The sequence below is a fragment of the Arachis hypogaea genome, chromosome 11, assembly GCF_003086295.3.
Source record: "Arachis hypogaea cultivar Tifrunner chromosome 11, arahy.Tifrunner.gnm2.J5K5, whole genome shotgun sequence".
Lineage (NCBI taxonomy): Eukaryota > Viridiplantae > Streptophyta > Magnoliopsida > Fabales > Fabaceae > Arachis > Arachis hypogaea.
This window is the reverse complement of record NC_092046.1, coordinates 8,001,715-8,017,344: the sequence shown is the minus strand read 5'-3', so window position 1 is coordinate 8,017,344 and position 15,630 is coordinate 8,001,715. Positions and strand designations below refer to the sequence as shown.

The window sequence follows — 15,630 nt, the reverse complement described above, 5'->3', positions numbered from 1 at the left end:
TTGCAAAATGGGGAATGGATTTGTTAGGTCCTTTTCCTCAGGCGCCAGGACAAGTCAGGTACCTAATAGTGGGAATAGATTATTTCACAAAGTGGATAGAAGCAGAACCACTGGCCACTATCACTGCACAAAGAAGTCGGAGGTTCCTCTACAAAAATATCATCACAAGGTATGAGATACCTTATTCAATTACCACAGACAATGGAACCCAGTTCACCGACTCCACCTTTAGAAGCCTGGTAGCCGGTATGAACATCAAACACCAGTTCACCTCGGTGGAACACCCACAAGCCAATGGGCAAGCCGAAGCAACCAACAAAGTCATACTGGCAGGGCTGAAGAAAAGATTACAAGATGCGAAAGGAGCTTGGGCTGAAAAGCTCCCACAAGTACTATGGGCTTACAGAACAACCCCCCAATCCGCCACTGGAGAAACACCCTTCCGACTAGTTTATGGCGTAGAATCCATGATCCCAATAGAGGTCAATGAGCAAAGCCCAAGAGTGATTTTCCACGACGAGATCGGGAATATACAGGGGGCACAAAGAAGAGCTCGACTTGCTCCCCGAAGTCCGAGAAGAAGCCCAGATAAGAGAAGCAGCGTTGAAGCAAAAGATGACCTCAAGATACAACAAAAAAGTCATTCGAAGGAGTTTCACCCCAGATGACTTGGTCCTAATCAGAAACGACATTGGAGTCAACAAATCTGGGGAAGGAAAGCTCGCTGCTAATTGGAAAGAACCATACAAGATCAACGAGGTCTTAGGAAAAGGCTATTATAGGGTAACCGACTTCGACGGCAACGAGTTACCAAGATCATGGCATGCTTGTAATATGAAAAGGTACTACAGCTAAAAGCGAACCCTACTCCCTGATGTACTCTTTTTCCAACTTCATGATTTTTTCCCAAAATCAAAGGGTTTTTTCTGAGAAGGGTTTTTAACGAGGCATCACAGTAGGGGCTAAGGGAAAATAGATTGTCAAAAGCCCTTAGTAGCAATAAGGTACCTCCTCAATTAATAAAGATCTCTTTCATTTTAATATCTCTTTTAAATTCCCTTTTTTATTATCTTTCTACGAAACGCGCCGATTTAAGCTCGACAAAACTTGAAAATCCCATGAACCGACCTAGATGGTCGTCAGGATAAAACGACGAGGTACAAGTCGGCGTAAAGAGGCTATGGAAGTCGATCATGATAAACTCGGGAGCAGTCCGACTCATAAGTCGGAATGCGAAACCGAGTAAAACTAAAATGAATCTCAAAAGTAGCCTAAGTCACGAAAAGCTCAATGAACCGAAATTGAGTACTAGGAATAACAAAAAGAGATAGGAAAAAACTAAGAAAAGATTATAAGGCTGCCCTGAAGATAAAAAAGATTCAGAAAAGCAGACAAGCCCAAAGAAAAGGTTTCTTCCAAAAAAGATAAAAAATCAAAAGAACCACGAATAGAAAAGCATGCGCGCACAAGGTTACTTCTTTGCAAGAGGAGTAGAAGGATCACCACCACCAGGACCAGGAGTTGGAGAGAAAGTCGGAGGAACGGTAGAAGAGCTCGGAGCGTCCTTAGAGCGAGGAGGGGACTCTATGATCCTCTGCCCCCGAGTCGGACTCGGACTCCACCACGGGGACAGGAGGATCCACGATGGCACCATCAATAACAATCTTATCAGGGTCTAAAGGAGAAAGGTCCAAGTCAGGAGCAATGACTCCGACCTGCTCCTTAAAAACCCTCCAAGCCTCATCAGCACCATCCGCAATAGAGTCCTCCAACTCGGTATAGGCCTTCCGGGCATTCAGCAAGTCATTCTTTACAGACACAAGATCATCAAATAAACTGTTGTAGCTGGCTTGCGCTGCCTTCCTCAAATCCACCTCCATGTTGCATTGGGCTTGCAACTTCTTCTCCTTCTCCCGGAGGCTATCCCTCTCCTCCTTCAGCTTGGCGACTTTCCCCTCCAACTCCCTCTCGTGCTCCTGATATATGCGAAGCCTGCTTTCCAGCTCCTCGACCCTCGAGGTCATCCCTAAAGAGCTGAGAGGATTCTTCTCAAATATATCTAAGAGTTTGCCACAAACTCCCGCCGTCTTGAGACTCTCCTCAACCACAGCAGTGAGGTAGTGCCGAACAGAAACATCATCCATGCTCATACGAGCATGGGGATAAATGTTCTTTCGGACGAACGCAAGAGCGTCCGCCTCACCAGAAGCGCCAGACTCTAAGGTCTTACGCTTCTTCTTCTCTGGTTCAGGAGTAGGTCGGACGGAGGGGGTGGCAGAGAGGAAGCAGAAGAGGAAATCACAATAGGTTGGGAGGGAGTCCCGACGTTCCGAGGAGGAGGAGGAGAGACAACCGCCCTAGCACCACCAGACCTGGCACGAGACCTCGCCTTGGCCTCCTGAACTCTTTGGTAAGACTCCTGAGCATTTGTTTTTGCCATCTCTGAAAAAAGCAACAATTGATAGATTAGACAAGTCGGAAGAATTAATCAGACAAGTTGGAAAACCAAATGAAAAATACCTAGTTGCGCCTGGATAAAACTCGGAGACCCCTGGAGAAACTTTTTCGTGTCCAAGTATGGAGACCTCCCCCAAACTTCTCGGAGGAACCCCACAATGGCTGCCTCCACATCATCCAGGTCGTCAAGACCATATTTTTCACAAGGGGAGGCCTCCAACCAGTATAAAGGAAAGCGGGGGGAAGAATTATCATCCAGGAAAAAGGGGTGGTGACCCTCTACAGCTTGCACTTTGAAAAAATAGTTTTTGAAGTTGTGGAAGGATTCGTCAAAAAGGGTGAAAATTCTCCTACCTTGTATGGCTCGGAACGATACCCACTGTTGTTTATTGTTTAGCCCACTAAAGGGTTTTGTCATATGAAAAAGATGGAAAAAAATCTTTAAAGAAGTCGGGAACTCTAAAGCCTGGCTGATGAATTGATAAATTTTCAAAAAACCCCAAGAGTTGGGGTGAAGCTGGGTAGGAGCGACTCGGCAATGACGTAAAACAGACATCTCAAAGTCTGAAAAAGGAAGAAAAACACCCAAACGGGTGATCATACACTCATACATAAAGAAAAAATGGGAGGCCGCCTCATTAGCCCTCCCAAAGCAAACCCGGTCTTCTGGACCCGGGGCCACTAACTCATACTTCGGCTCATCCTCCTCAGAAGAACAAATTCTGTGGCAAGTACGAAGATGGGTGATAAACTCAGAATCGACTGAGGGTTCCTCCCCTAAGACTGTGACATCAACCCAGTGAGAGAGAGCATCTACAGAAGCCATTTCTTTTTCTAAAAAAGGGGTGACAAAACCTACAAGGGGAAAAGAAAAATCACCAATACGGTCTCTAAAGGGAGGGGGATGCGAAACTAAAGTCTGCAAATCAAATTTATCTACAAAGGCATATTAAAGAACTAACCTTTATCTGGAAATGAGGGTTGGAAGCAAAAGCCTTCGAAAGCACAAGAATGCAGTACGAACGAATGCAAGGGAAATTTGAAAGATCGCAGAAACGAAATAATGAAAGAGAGGGAAAGTATTTATAAGAACGTTAGGGGCATAATGGTAAAATAGGGGCAGTCATTAATGAAGATGCACCGTTACCAAGGCTATTGAATCCCTACGCACACCCCTAACGGACACGACGCTTGATTAGACGTAACTGTCAGAACCAAAAGGTCACGAAAGGTCACGTCGGTTTCAAACCATCACGTCGGTCCTCTTACAAATCGGCTACGACCCCGAGTAGAATACTCGAACCCAAATCTTAAAAAGAAATTGGGCTCGAGTAGGGGCACTGTTCATACCCTGGCCCAATAATAAAGACCCAGGATCCAAGCAAAGAAGCCCAACCCAAAGGGTTGGCCCTCACCCAGTACCAGCCTTCATCCCAAGAAGTCGGTACTGAACACGACCTGCTCCAAAGAAGTCGGATACGAGGGTTAGCTGGCAGATAACACTCATTCGAATGAATAACTGCCCCTAGAAACTCTCTAACCACTTCATAGAGCTTATATCTTAACCTCCCTAAGATATGGGAACGGTTATCCACCTAAAAAGGTGGCACTACTTCAGCGGTGGTTATTGGTTCACCACTATAAATACACTGACACCATTCAGGTATCTCTAAGTTCCAATACTCTCTAACCTGCTCACACTCTTGCTAACTTAGGCATCGGAGTGTCTTTGCAAGTACCACCCCCCATTCTTTCACACGTACAAGTCGGACGGGGGAACACCAAGTAGCAGATTCACTCGAAAGCCACCTCCTTCATACGTTTGGGCCAACCAACGCCATCCAGCCCATTAATCTCCGGTTACCTACCGTAACAGTTATATTTTTATAATATTTTTTTCATGATTAAAAATGATGACAGAATTACATCTTATTTATGCAATACCCAAAAAAGAGGACATATAAAATTACATTATTCTTTCAAATATAAGATCAGAAAATCAAATTATATTCATGCAAGGCTTCTGAAGAAGATAATCAGACTTAGAGCTAATGCTGTTGATTTAATGGCAAGAGAGCTTGGTAATCTTCCATTATCCCTTCTTAAGAAAAGTCCTTGGTATATGGGCAAATTGATAAGAACCAAAAAGCCACACAATATAGTTTGCAAAAACATTTCCTCAAATGCTTCAAGAGTGCTACCTTCCCTCAACATTGCATCCTTCAACAACCCAAGAAAACAAAACAAATTGAGCAATGCAAGTGTTGATAGTATAGTGAACATTGGAGAGGAGGTTCCAAACTCCATGATTTCTTTCTCGTAGCGTTTCGACACATCTTCTTCGGCAACTTTCGCCGTGATTACAAAGGCCGAATCCGAGACTCCAAAAAGCTTTAAGATGGTGTCAATGAAGGCAAACAAGTATGAACTTGTTCTCTTGTATAGCCATATCCTTAGGTCATTCCACCAACCTTGAATTGTGCCTCCAGAGAATAAAAATTCCAATAAACTATAACTTGTTTCCCCAATAATAACATATGCAAAGGGTATGAACCATGGGCTTGACATCTGAGAGACCCAATAATAACCAATTAATATGCATGATATTAAAACGAATTGTGCATTTTTCTAAGCCAAATCAGATGCATAAAAGTACACATTTTAATTTGTGTGGGTGCATAAATGGAGAAATTGAACCAAATTAAGCTCAATCCATAATACATACATAGATGATTTATTGGGAGAGAATGAATTGTTAATCCGTTAAAAATAAAAAGATTAAATTACACAGTTGGTTCCTACACTTTTAGTAAAATTGTAAATTAGTCTCTACATTTTAAAATTTTGTAATTGGATCCCTAAAGAGAATTAAAATTTGCAATTTAATCCCTACCGGTCAAAAAGTGTTGATTTAATAGAATATTCTCAGAATATGTTGAAAATATTCTGTTAAAATAGAGAATATACTAAAAATATTCTATTAAATCAAACACTTTTTGAACGATTGAGACTAAATTACAAATTTTAATTATCTTTAGAAATTCAATTTCAAACTTTTAAAATATAAGGACAAATTTATAATTTTACTGAAAGTATAAGGACCAATTGTATAATTTAACCAAATAAAAAGGTCTAGGATGAACATTAACTAGAATTAATTAAGAGCGGGTATAAAGATGTGTTGAGGGTTAATTATTTTAAGTGTGGGACAAGATGTAGCCAAAGTATATGCAGTGCTAGTTTATTACAAGATAAATTTGGTGCTTTTTATATTTATATTGAACTGATTAATTATATTAAGTACTAATATAAACACGTATATATGAAATTGAAAAACAAATCAATGAAATTTGTAAATAAAAGAAAAAACCAAAACGTGGTTTACAAAATATATATTTTTGTTTTTACGGAAGACATGTATGTGAGATTTTTTTCATGTATTATTTGAAATTCACTTTATCGCTATAAAATGGATTATGAATTTCATTTCAAGTAAGGATTAAGCTTAATCTTATATTAATAATAATAAAAAAATAATAAATTTTAAATAAAAAAACAAAGTTACTTTATATATAGTTTAAAAAATATTTCAAATGTTTTAGTATTCTAGATATTTTACTAATTTTAGTTATTAATTTTAATTATATATATATATATATATATATATATATATATATATATATATATATATATATATAACAACTAAAACTATTAAAATATCTTAAACACTTGGAGTCTTTCAGCTTAGAAAATACTATCCAAACGAAAAAATTGTTGAGAGCAGCAATTTTTAGTATAAAATCTAAATTATCTTTAATAAATAAATTTTGTTAATTTATGTATGTAAACTCTAAAAAAATGTAAGTATAAATTATATATTTTTTGTGTGTAAAATTTTTATAAATATAAATATAAACTATTACTAACCAAAAATAACAATATTTAATAGTTATGTAGCATTGTTCAATGCAAACAACTTCTTTTGACAACTATACAAGATAAAAAGAAAGAGTGCAATTGTTACCTTTGGGAACAAGGAAGTGCCTTTAAGGAGACACAACGAAGGGATAATTGAGTAGTATACTGTTGCCAAAGAGTTTGAGGCCCATAAGCAATAAGTAGAATACCCCATTTGAAGGCCCAAACTGATTCTACCATGTGCAAACCAAGCAGGACTATACTTAGAAAGCAAAATTTGGAAGTCACCTTCAGACCATCTCTTATGTTGTACAAGTGTTTGATGTAATGTTGTTGGAGCTACTCCTAAGAAGGCCTTCCTTTTTGGGTTGTAGTACACTGATTTCCATCCATTGGATTGTATAGCCAATCCTGTTATTACATCTTCCACTGGACATCCATATCTTAAACCCATCTGCATTTTTCAAAATTAAATTTTGGTTTTGTTTCAAACTTTGAAATTTCAAAAACTTAAGCTATTAAGTAAAGAAATATCAATGATTTTATATTTAATAAATTAATATCTAAGTGGTAATAATCACATCCTATAAGATAGATTACCATTAGAAAGGTAATAACTAATTTGGGTTAACCAAATTAAACAAGATAATGTTATTATATTAAGAATAAAACACATACATAAATCAAACACATGCCAATATTATATGAATTTTTCAAAACAAATAACATTCAGCAGATGTCTTCATTCATACTTTTATATAAATTAAATTCATTGAATTTGAATTACACATTATAGTACTAAATTGAAACAAATATATTTGAATTACATGGTGCACCGAATTTAAGTATAAATCGAATTCATTGAATTCGAATTAGTCGTTGCAGGACTGAATCGAATCAATATAATTCGAATTACATGGTTCACTACTAAATCGAATTAAGTCAATTTCCCTTACAATTCCTTAGTAAATCGAATATAACAAATTCTATTTATACTCAATGGTGGCTAGTGGTAAATCAAACCCATTAGATTTGATTTAGTATGGATTGAGATATATATATATATATATATATATATCTCGAGCTGAATTAATTCGATTTAGTATCATACTAACGTATATAAATACGAGTTGAACGTGAATTTCTCATCATAGTGGGATTCACAATAGTTAGTAATGATAGTTTTTTAGTTCTGGTGCACTATAAAGGGTTGATTAAGAAAAAAATACGATCTAGAATTAAATTTACTGATCAGAATTCGATGAGTATTTTCCTCAAACCTTTAACGAGTTTCACCGAGTTTTAGAATACTATCATCCAAAAACTGGGGATCGGATGCAAGGCGTGAAACAGATGGAGAAGTTATTCTATCAAATTCCGATTTTCATATTGCGTGATGATGTGAAGTACGATTCCTTCGACATAGACAATGACAAAGATTTACAAATTCTGCTCCATTATCGTCGTCAATTTTCTGAAGTTAGGACCCTGAGCTATTGGCTAAGCTTGCAGATGTGGTCTGTAGTTCAGGTGGTTCGAACCGGAATCCTCAATCTTCAGCAATGCCAACCTACTCTAGTTCAATATCTTTTGGTGCCTCATTATCTGTGCCCGTGATTACACCTGAGGCAGTTTTGGTTGCATTTCCGTCCTTCGCAACTGATTTAAACTGTAATCGTGACGGAGAAATAGGTGATACTCAACCCTTCGGTGAGCTTGCAATTGCGATGGCCGATACTCTTGTTAGGGTCTCAATTTCCAGAGAGGGTGTAACACCTGATGGTGTCGAGGATGTACTACAAGATAATAATGATGATGATCTGGAGCCCGCCACAATTGCTGATGATAGTGATGATGACATAGCGAGGAGTATTCTAGTTGGGGGTAGTGGAACATCTAATTTAGGAACTCAGCAGTACTCCCGTACTTTTCAACTTTGGACATGGACGACATGACACAGCAGGGAGTACCTGTTGGATTTGGAGTCAAAGATACACAGGATACATGAGGGCTAGTTGAGTTTTAAGTTGGTCAACAGTTTCAAGATAAAGAGGAGGTCATCTTAGACGTGAAGACTTATAGCATCATCGTATGGTTGAGTACAAAGTGTTGGAATCCAATCATCGCAAGTACTATGGGAAGTGTAAGAAATTTGGCAACGGGTGCATATGGTTGATTCGAATCAGACTCCGCCAGCGCAGAGGTATTTGAGAGGTAAAACGGTACAATAGACTTCATACTTGTCTGGCCACATCGATATCTAGTTAAATTAAATTAAACTAAACTCTAACAAAATTTTTAATCACGTTAAACGTCTAACATTAAAAATTTACAAATTCTAACCAAATCGGTTATCACTACTCGTCAACACACTTAGTTATCCCTCATATAACATGCATTTGTGGTTTTAATGTTCTAACAAACTGCTACCCTAAATCAATACTCTAACTACTATTTGAAGTTTAAAATTTTAATAATTCTAATAATCAAGTTATAAGCAATTTAATACCACTAACAATTCTTTATTTCTTAAAAAAATAAATTAAATTAAATTTTATTCACTAACTTCTTCATGGACGCTACCAGTAATATGAGCGACTCCATCCAATCGATAGATTCAATTCGGGTCGTCTTCCATTTCCGAAGTTTGAATTTTCTAGTACAGATTTTCTTAGTTACTCTGAATTTTTCGTTTTGGGTGGATTTAGCATTGTGAAATATAATTCGAAACAAGCGAATTCAAATTTTATATATAGGGATATTTATGCTAAATCGAATTTATATGTGTCAATTTACTAAGAGCACGACACCACTCATAATTCGAAGTTAATTCGAATTATGAGGTGTAATTCGAATTTATATCATTCGATTTATTATGTGGCACATTACCATGAGCTAAATCAAATCAACTTGTATCGAATTACTGTGCCATAATACCATGGGCATTTCGTATTTTATTCTCCTTGGTAAATCGAAATTACTTACTTCGATTTATAATGTTCCTTACTAATTTGAACACATTTATTTCGATTTAGTACTATAATGTGTAATTCGAATTCAATAAATTCGGTTTATATAGAAGTATGAATGAAAACATTTATAAAACGTTATTTGTTTTGAAAGATACATGTACGGGTGTACATGGTCCGGTCCGGCCTGGCACCGAACATTTTATGGGCTAATTTAGTGTGATTTCATCGGGTCTAGGGTCGGGTAAGGGTCTCAAAAATAAACCCGATTATTATTTTGGGTCGAGTCCGGGCCATAGCTCGGGTCACCCGAACTCAGTTCGATCATCATACACAATTAATATTTTGTGTTATTAGTGATGGATGATGGCTATTTTTATGTAAAATTTAAATATTGTAAACCTTAATATTTTGTGTTATTAGTCATTATAAGATTATAAGTTAATGTTTTATGTTTAAAATGCATAAGATTTTAGACTAATGCATAATATTGTGTTATTTGTATTGATTTAAATATTTGGTGTTATTAGACAATATTAGTATTGATTATGGTTATGCTTTAATTTTAGAGAATGGTTGGTTCTTGTTATATTTTTTTAAGTGAATTTTACTATGTGAATTGTGAAATAATAGTTGGAGATTAGGTGATTTTTACATGCTAAAGACCCGGTTTTCACTTGGTTTTTACCCAGTTTTTACACGGCCGGAAGATGCGTAGGTTTTATCGGGTCTAGGATCGGGTTAGGGTTTAAAAATTAGGCCCGATCTATATTTTAGGTCGAGTCTAGGTTAAACCAAACCTGATATGGTCCGGCGCATGTACACCCGTAGATACATGTAATATTGGTATATATTTAATTTATGCATGTGTTTTTCCCTTATATTAACTAAATTAAGCTAAAACACATGATAAAGCCACTATATAGCTAGTTTTTTTTTTTTAGAAAAACAATTTTGATGTACTATTTAGATAAAAAATTTACGTATGTATTTAATTATATATTATCACATCAATAAAATTTTTTGACAAATTTTATGTAAATAATTATTTAAAAAAAAGTGTATATAATTAAATGACTATTATATTATATATTTTATGATAAAATATATTTTTTGTCTTTGAAGTTTATTAAATATTTTAAAAATATTTCTAAATTTTATTTTGTTTTAATTTTGTCCTAAAAGTTATCAATTTGTATCAAATATATTTTTGATGGCTAATTTTTAAAAAAATTTAGAACAAATTCATCAATAATTTTATAAGAGCAACTATCAATATAATATAAATAAATTAGAGATAGTTATCATGTATTATTACTCAATTAGTCTTAAATTTTTTAAAAATTTAGCTGTTAATAATATATTTAATACAAATAAAAAAATTTTAGAATACAATTAAAACAAAATAAAATTTATAAATATTTTAAAAACTTGTAACAAATTTTAAGAACAAAAACCGTAATTTACCTTATATTTTATAATGTAAGAAAATAGTTAAACTCTTAAAACTAAGGGCAAACTAATCATATGAAAGTTTAAAACAAAAACTTATATATGATACCTCTTTCCCCCATAATGTGTTTTCCTCATAGGTACAACTTGCGAGGACCTTTGATCTTTCTTCCAATTCTTCCAAGTTTTCTTCTAGACTTTGATCATTTTCATTTTTAGTCCAATCATTAATCCTGTTTTGGCCATTATTAAACTTCATTCCACAAAGTGTATCTCTCCTATGAAAGCAACCAGTCCCTATATACAAAGGGCCACCAAGACCATCTGCACCATGGAACTCTACCTTCATAATCATAAAAGATAATACATTATTATATAATTAAATTTTAATATTATACAAAACTCAGACAACATAATAATAAGTAACTATTATATATATATATTTTAATACTACATTGTTAATTACTTGAACTATAAGAAAACAGTTATACATACTTCTGTGTTGAATAGAATTTTGTATTTTTTAACAAAATTCTCTAATAAATCTTGCTGGCATGTGTTTTAAGAATACATTTTAATAATATTATAAAAAATATCTTATTAAAAAATATTTTCTTTTACATTTCTAATACATTAAAAAATATATGAAAATTTTGAAATTTTTTATTATTATACTCTTAAAATATGTTCTTAAAACATAAAATAACTAAATTCTTATTTAATTTGTTTAATTTCAAATTTAAAAAATATTAACACACCTGGCTAATTGTTATTAGACTACTCCCATATAAATCATTCTTGGTGACATTCTCAAAATTCTGTGGAAATTGCACAAAAGCAATTTCATGGCCTTTTTCTTCATCCATGAAAAAACACAAAGCATCTCTCACCGATTCTGAATTGTTTGAGTACATATCACAGTCAACATTCAGAATTATTTTCCCGTTGCTAATAGAAGAAGACACCCTTAACTGCATTTAATTAGAACCAATCAAAGAATTAACTTAAAATGGGAAATTTAAACACATATCTAGAGTGCAAAATTGAGGAGGAATAATCATATGAATAACCAAATTAATTAATTAAAGATGTATATCCAGTCCATCCATTCAGACTTTGTTTAAAATAAAATTTAGATTTGGATTCTCTAAATTTTGAATTTTACTTTAGAGGAAAAAATATGATTTCCTACCATTTATTTCATAAGTGAGACCAAGAAAAAAGATGAAAGAGAAATCATTTAAGAGTGAGAGATTACACTTTACCTTCTAAAGTGAAAATTCAAAATTTAAAAAATCCAAATTCATAATATTTATCAAAAAAGAGTAAAATGACAAAAAAACATTTGAGGATTTACACTTCAAATAGATTAGTTCCTAAAAAAAATATCAATAAAATCCTATAAGATAACAGATGTGAACACAATACCTTTAAATTAGTCCTTATAATTAAAGTAAAAGATCTAAATTTAAATTAACTTGTCCACATTTATTATTTTAAAAAACTTTATTGATTTTTTTTTTGAGAATTAATTTGTTCAAAATATAAATTTTTAAGAATTTATTCGTCACTTTCCTCTTAAAAAAAAATATGAATACCAGTGAATTCATAGCTCCAGCTTTAAAGTTGTGGGAATGTTGGGGTCTCTTCTCCCTAGCCAAATACACCAAAGTTGGTAGAACAATCCCATCTATGTCCTTCGAATTATTTGGGTCCTTTTTATCAAGTATTATCTAAAGAAAAAAAATATAAAATTATCATAAGATTAAATAAGCTCATATATATGATGCATTGATGCCTAAGAAAAACAAGCAATATTATTACTTGAAGAATTGTGTCATGGTCACGTTTAGAAGAATATGAATCCCATTGAGAAAATCCTTTGTGCTTTAAACGTGCTTCTTTGGGTACTTCACCCATCTTCGTCGAGTCCTCAATTCTCTTTTCCATTTCGTCGTATAATTTCTACAACATGGAACAATTTCAATGTCCCAATGCAAGGTGTGGAACCACAAAACTGTGATTATTGTACATAATATAATATTATGTCCCTAGAAAAAAAAATAACAAATTTTTATATATATCTTGACCAATATTTGGATAGAAAAATATGATATCATATTATGGATGAATATTTTTACTAATAATTTAAATTGTTAAATAACAACACATACAGATACATACTTATTCTATATCTCTAACAATATACATTTTTTTAAAATTGATAATATATACATCATATCCACCATCTACTTCTAGAATGACTTTATATAAAAGATCACTGATTTTACAATTTAATTTTTTATATAGCTAAAAAAAATGGTAAGAACAGAACTATTCAAAATTTGGTCTTTTTCAAAAGAAACAAAAACTGAACTATTCAAAATTTGTAAAAAAGTTTATTTTCATAAAAGAAAAATTGCCAAAAAAAAAAATTGAAACTAACCCACTCTAGTAAATGTTTCAACCCATTTTAGAAATAAGACTACCCTTATGACATATAATAATGAGTAATGTTGAATGAGTAATAAAATTTATTATTTTTAATTTGGCCAAATAAAATATATTTATATTAAATTTTAAATACTAAATTTTAATAATATAAAAATAAAGAATTAGTACCTAACGTTTATTTATAATTATTTAAACAAAAAAGTAAACGGTAGGTTGCTTACCTACCAAAAGAATAACACTAACAATAATAATACATCAAACATTAAAACCAAACAATCAACCTAAACAAAAAACAAACAACAATCAACCTAATTTACTCTAAATTTACCTTATTTAATATTTATTTATTAAAAAGTATATTAAATAAAATTAAAAATAATAAATTTTAACAATTTTATGCTAATATCTTTTTGTTATCAAATATTTTATTAGAGATATAACCATTTATATTACATTCTACTATAAACTTAAATTTTTAGAATGAGTGATTTCATGATATAATATCAAAACTCTATATCCGAACCATTAATATTACTTTCTCTTATCAATTTAAACTTTTGTTATGACACATTTTTGTAAAACAAAAATTGATTGGTTACTCTAATTTAACATATTACCTTTATAGCCGCCAACTCTATATTGTGAGTGTGATCATCATATTGATTATTTTGGTGTGCCATTGAGAAAATGTTATTAAAATAAGCCGCCGGAGACCTTGGTTCAACATTGAACTTTTTGCAAAATGGCAACCAATGCTTAGCAAAATTAGATGCCTCTAAGAGAGCATAGAAAGTAATATCTGAAGCGCCATCATCAGAGAGATAGACACTAAGCTTATGAGTTGGATAGTCATAAGCCATTACAGAGAGAACTGTGTTAATCACCATCATTGCTGGTTCTATTTCTGGATCTGCCGTACACACATATATGTCCACTCCTGGCAACTTGTCCTCATATCTGTTCATATAAAACCAATTCACGCATTTAATTAATTTTTTTCTGTCTTTAGGATAAAAAAATGTAGGATAATTTTAGTGAAATACATAAATAGATATTTATGTGCATTGCTCACGTTTGAAAAAAGGAAAATAAAAAAAAAAATTCCTATATGAATTGGAAGTGAATTGAAAATTTTAAATTATAAATTCTAAAATAAAAATAACTAATATTAATTAATTAAAAATTGATTCATTATACTTTTTTATTAAATTAAAAATGACAATATATGTTCTAATTTCACAATTTTTTTTTATCAAAGATAGGAGAAACCTCTTAATTGAATATGGGGAGACTATACCATTTGAACTATTACTCATTGGCTTCTAATTTCACAATCTTAATTGAAAAAAATGAAAGAAAAAAATAAGATTAATTCTATATATAATACTTATTACTTAGTGTCTAATTTTTATTTAATTTATTTTTTATAAAAATTTTAGGAAAAAAACTCTAAACAGTCCCTGATAATTACCTCGAAAAACAACGAGGCTCTTAACAAAAAAAACTCAATCTGACGCTGAACTTTTTTTTTTGTGGGACTCGTAGTCATTTCAAAATAATTGTCAGGAGTCGGATAGGTATTCACTCAAAATTTTAAATATTTAAAATTGTATTTTTAAATTAAATATTAAATTTTAAACATTTTTAGCAAGTAATAATAATCAGCAGAAAATAATTAGTATATGATAATAGAGTGGTGTGACCTTTGAGAGAGGGTGTCCTTGAAAGTGTGCCTGAAGACAAGGTTCCATCGGAGTGCTTGAGTGAGAAGCCAATAAAGACCAAACCATAACTCTGCACCAAACATACCAAGCCATACCCAGATGTTGCCATCTTCAACCTTTGAAGGTATGTGGGTGAGTCTATAAACCCAAATGAAGAATATGGCCACAAATAATGAGATTGCAAAGGGCCTATAGATCACTCTCCCTCTTCCTTTATTTGTCTCGAACAATGGAGAGTACCCCATACCTACTGCTCCCATTTTTTCTTCTTTGGTATGCGCAACTTGATTGTTATTATTGTGCTTTCAATTTGCTACCCAATTATTTATAGTACGACATTTAACAGGTTCCAAGTTCCAACGTCTTTTATTACTTTTTAGGTTTGGTATTTTTTTTTTTTATTATATCCGAGTTATAACTATCGAATTACTCTTTTGATTTTAGAATAAAGTCATAATTAGGTCTTTAAAAATTTTGATTTTAGATTAATTAATTTATAAAAAAATATTAATTTAATTTTTTAAAATAACAAATCATAGATATACCGTATATGTGTTGTTTTTCTATTAGTTCACCATATAAAATTTAAAGTGGTATTTATATATATACGGTTATTTATTATGATGTGTTTATTTATAAAAAATTATTATATAAAT

The 15,630-nt window shown here is 32.7% G+C and overlaps 1 protein-coding gene across 1 annotated transcript; it reads right to left on the bottom strand.

The window, feature by feature from the left end:
* Window positions 1-4,371: 4,371 nt before the first annotated feature.
* LOC112720121 (cellulose synthase-like protein E1) lies at window positions 4,372-15,306 on the bottom strand. The gene is made up of 8 exons (XM_025770945.2): window positions 14,954-15,306; window positions 13,868-14,207; window positions 12,621-12,761; window positions 12,395-12,529; window positions 11,555-11,767; window positions 10,906-11,139; window positions 6,482-6,829; window positions 4,372-5,025 (listed from the first exon to the last, which is right to left on the bottom strand). Exons 1-8 carry the CDS (start codon window positions 15,232-15,234, stop codon window positions 4,468-4,470), a joined length of 2,250 nt encoding a protein of 749 aa, XP_025626730.1. The 5' UTR covers window positions 15,235-15,306; the 3' UTR covers window positions 4,372-4,467.
* Between the last annotated feature and the right edge of the window lie 324 nt (window positions 15,307-15,630).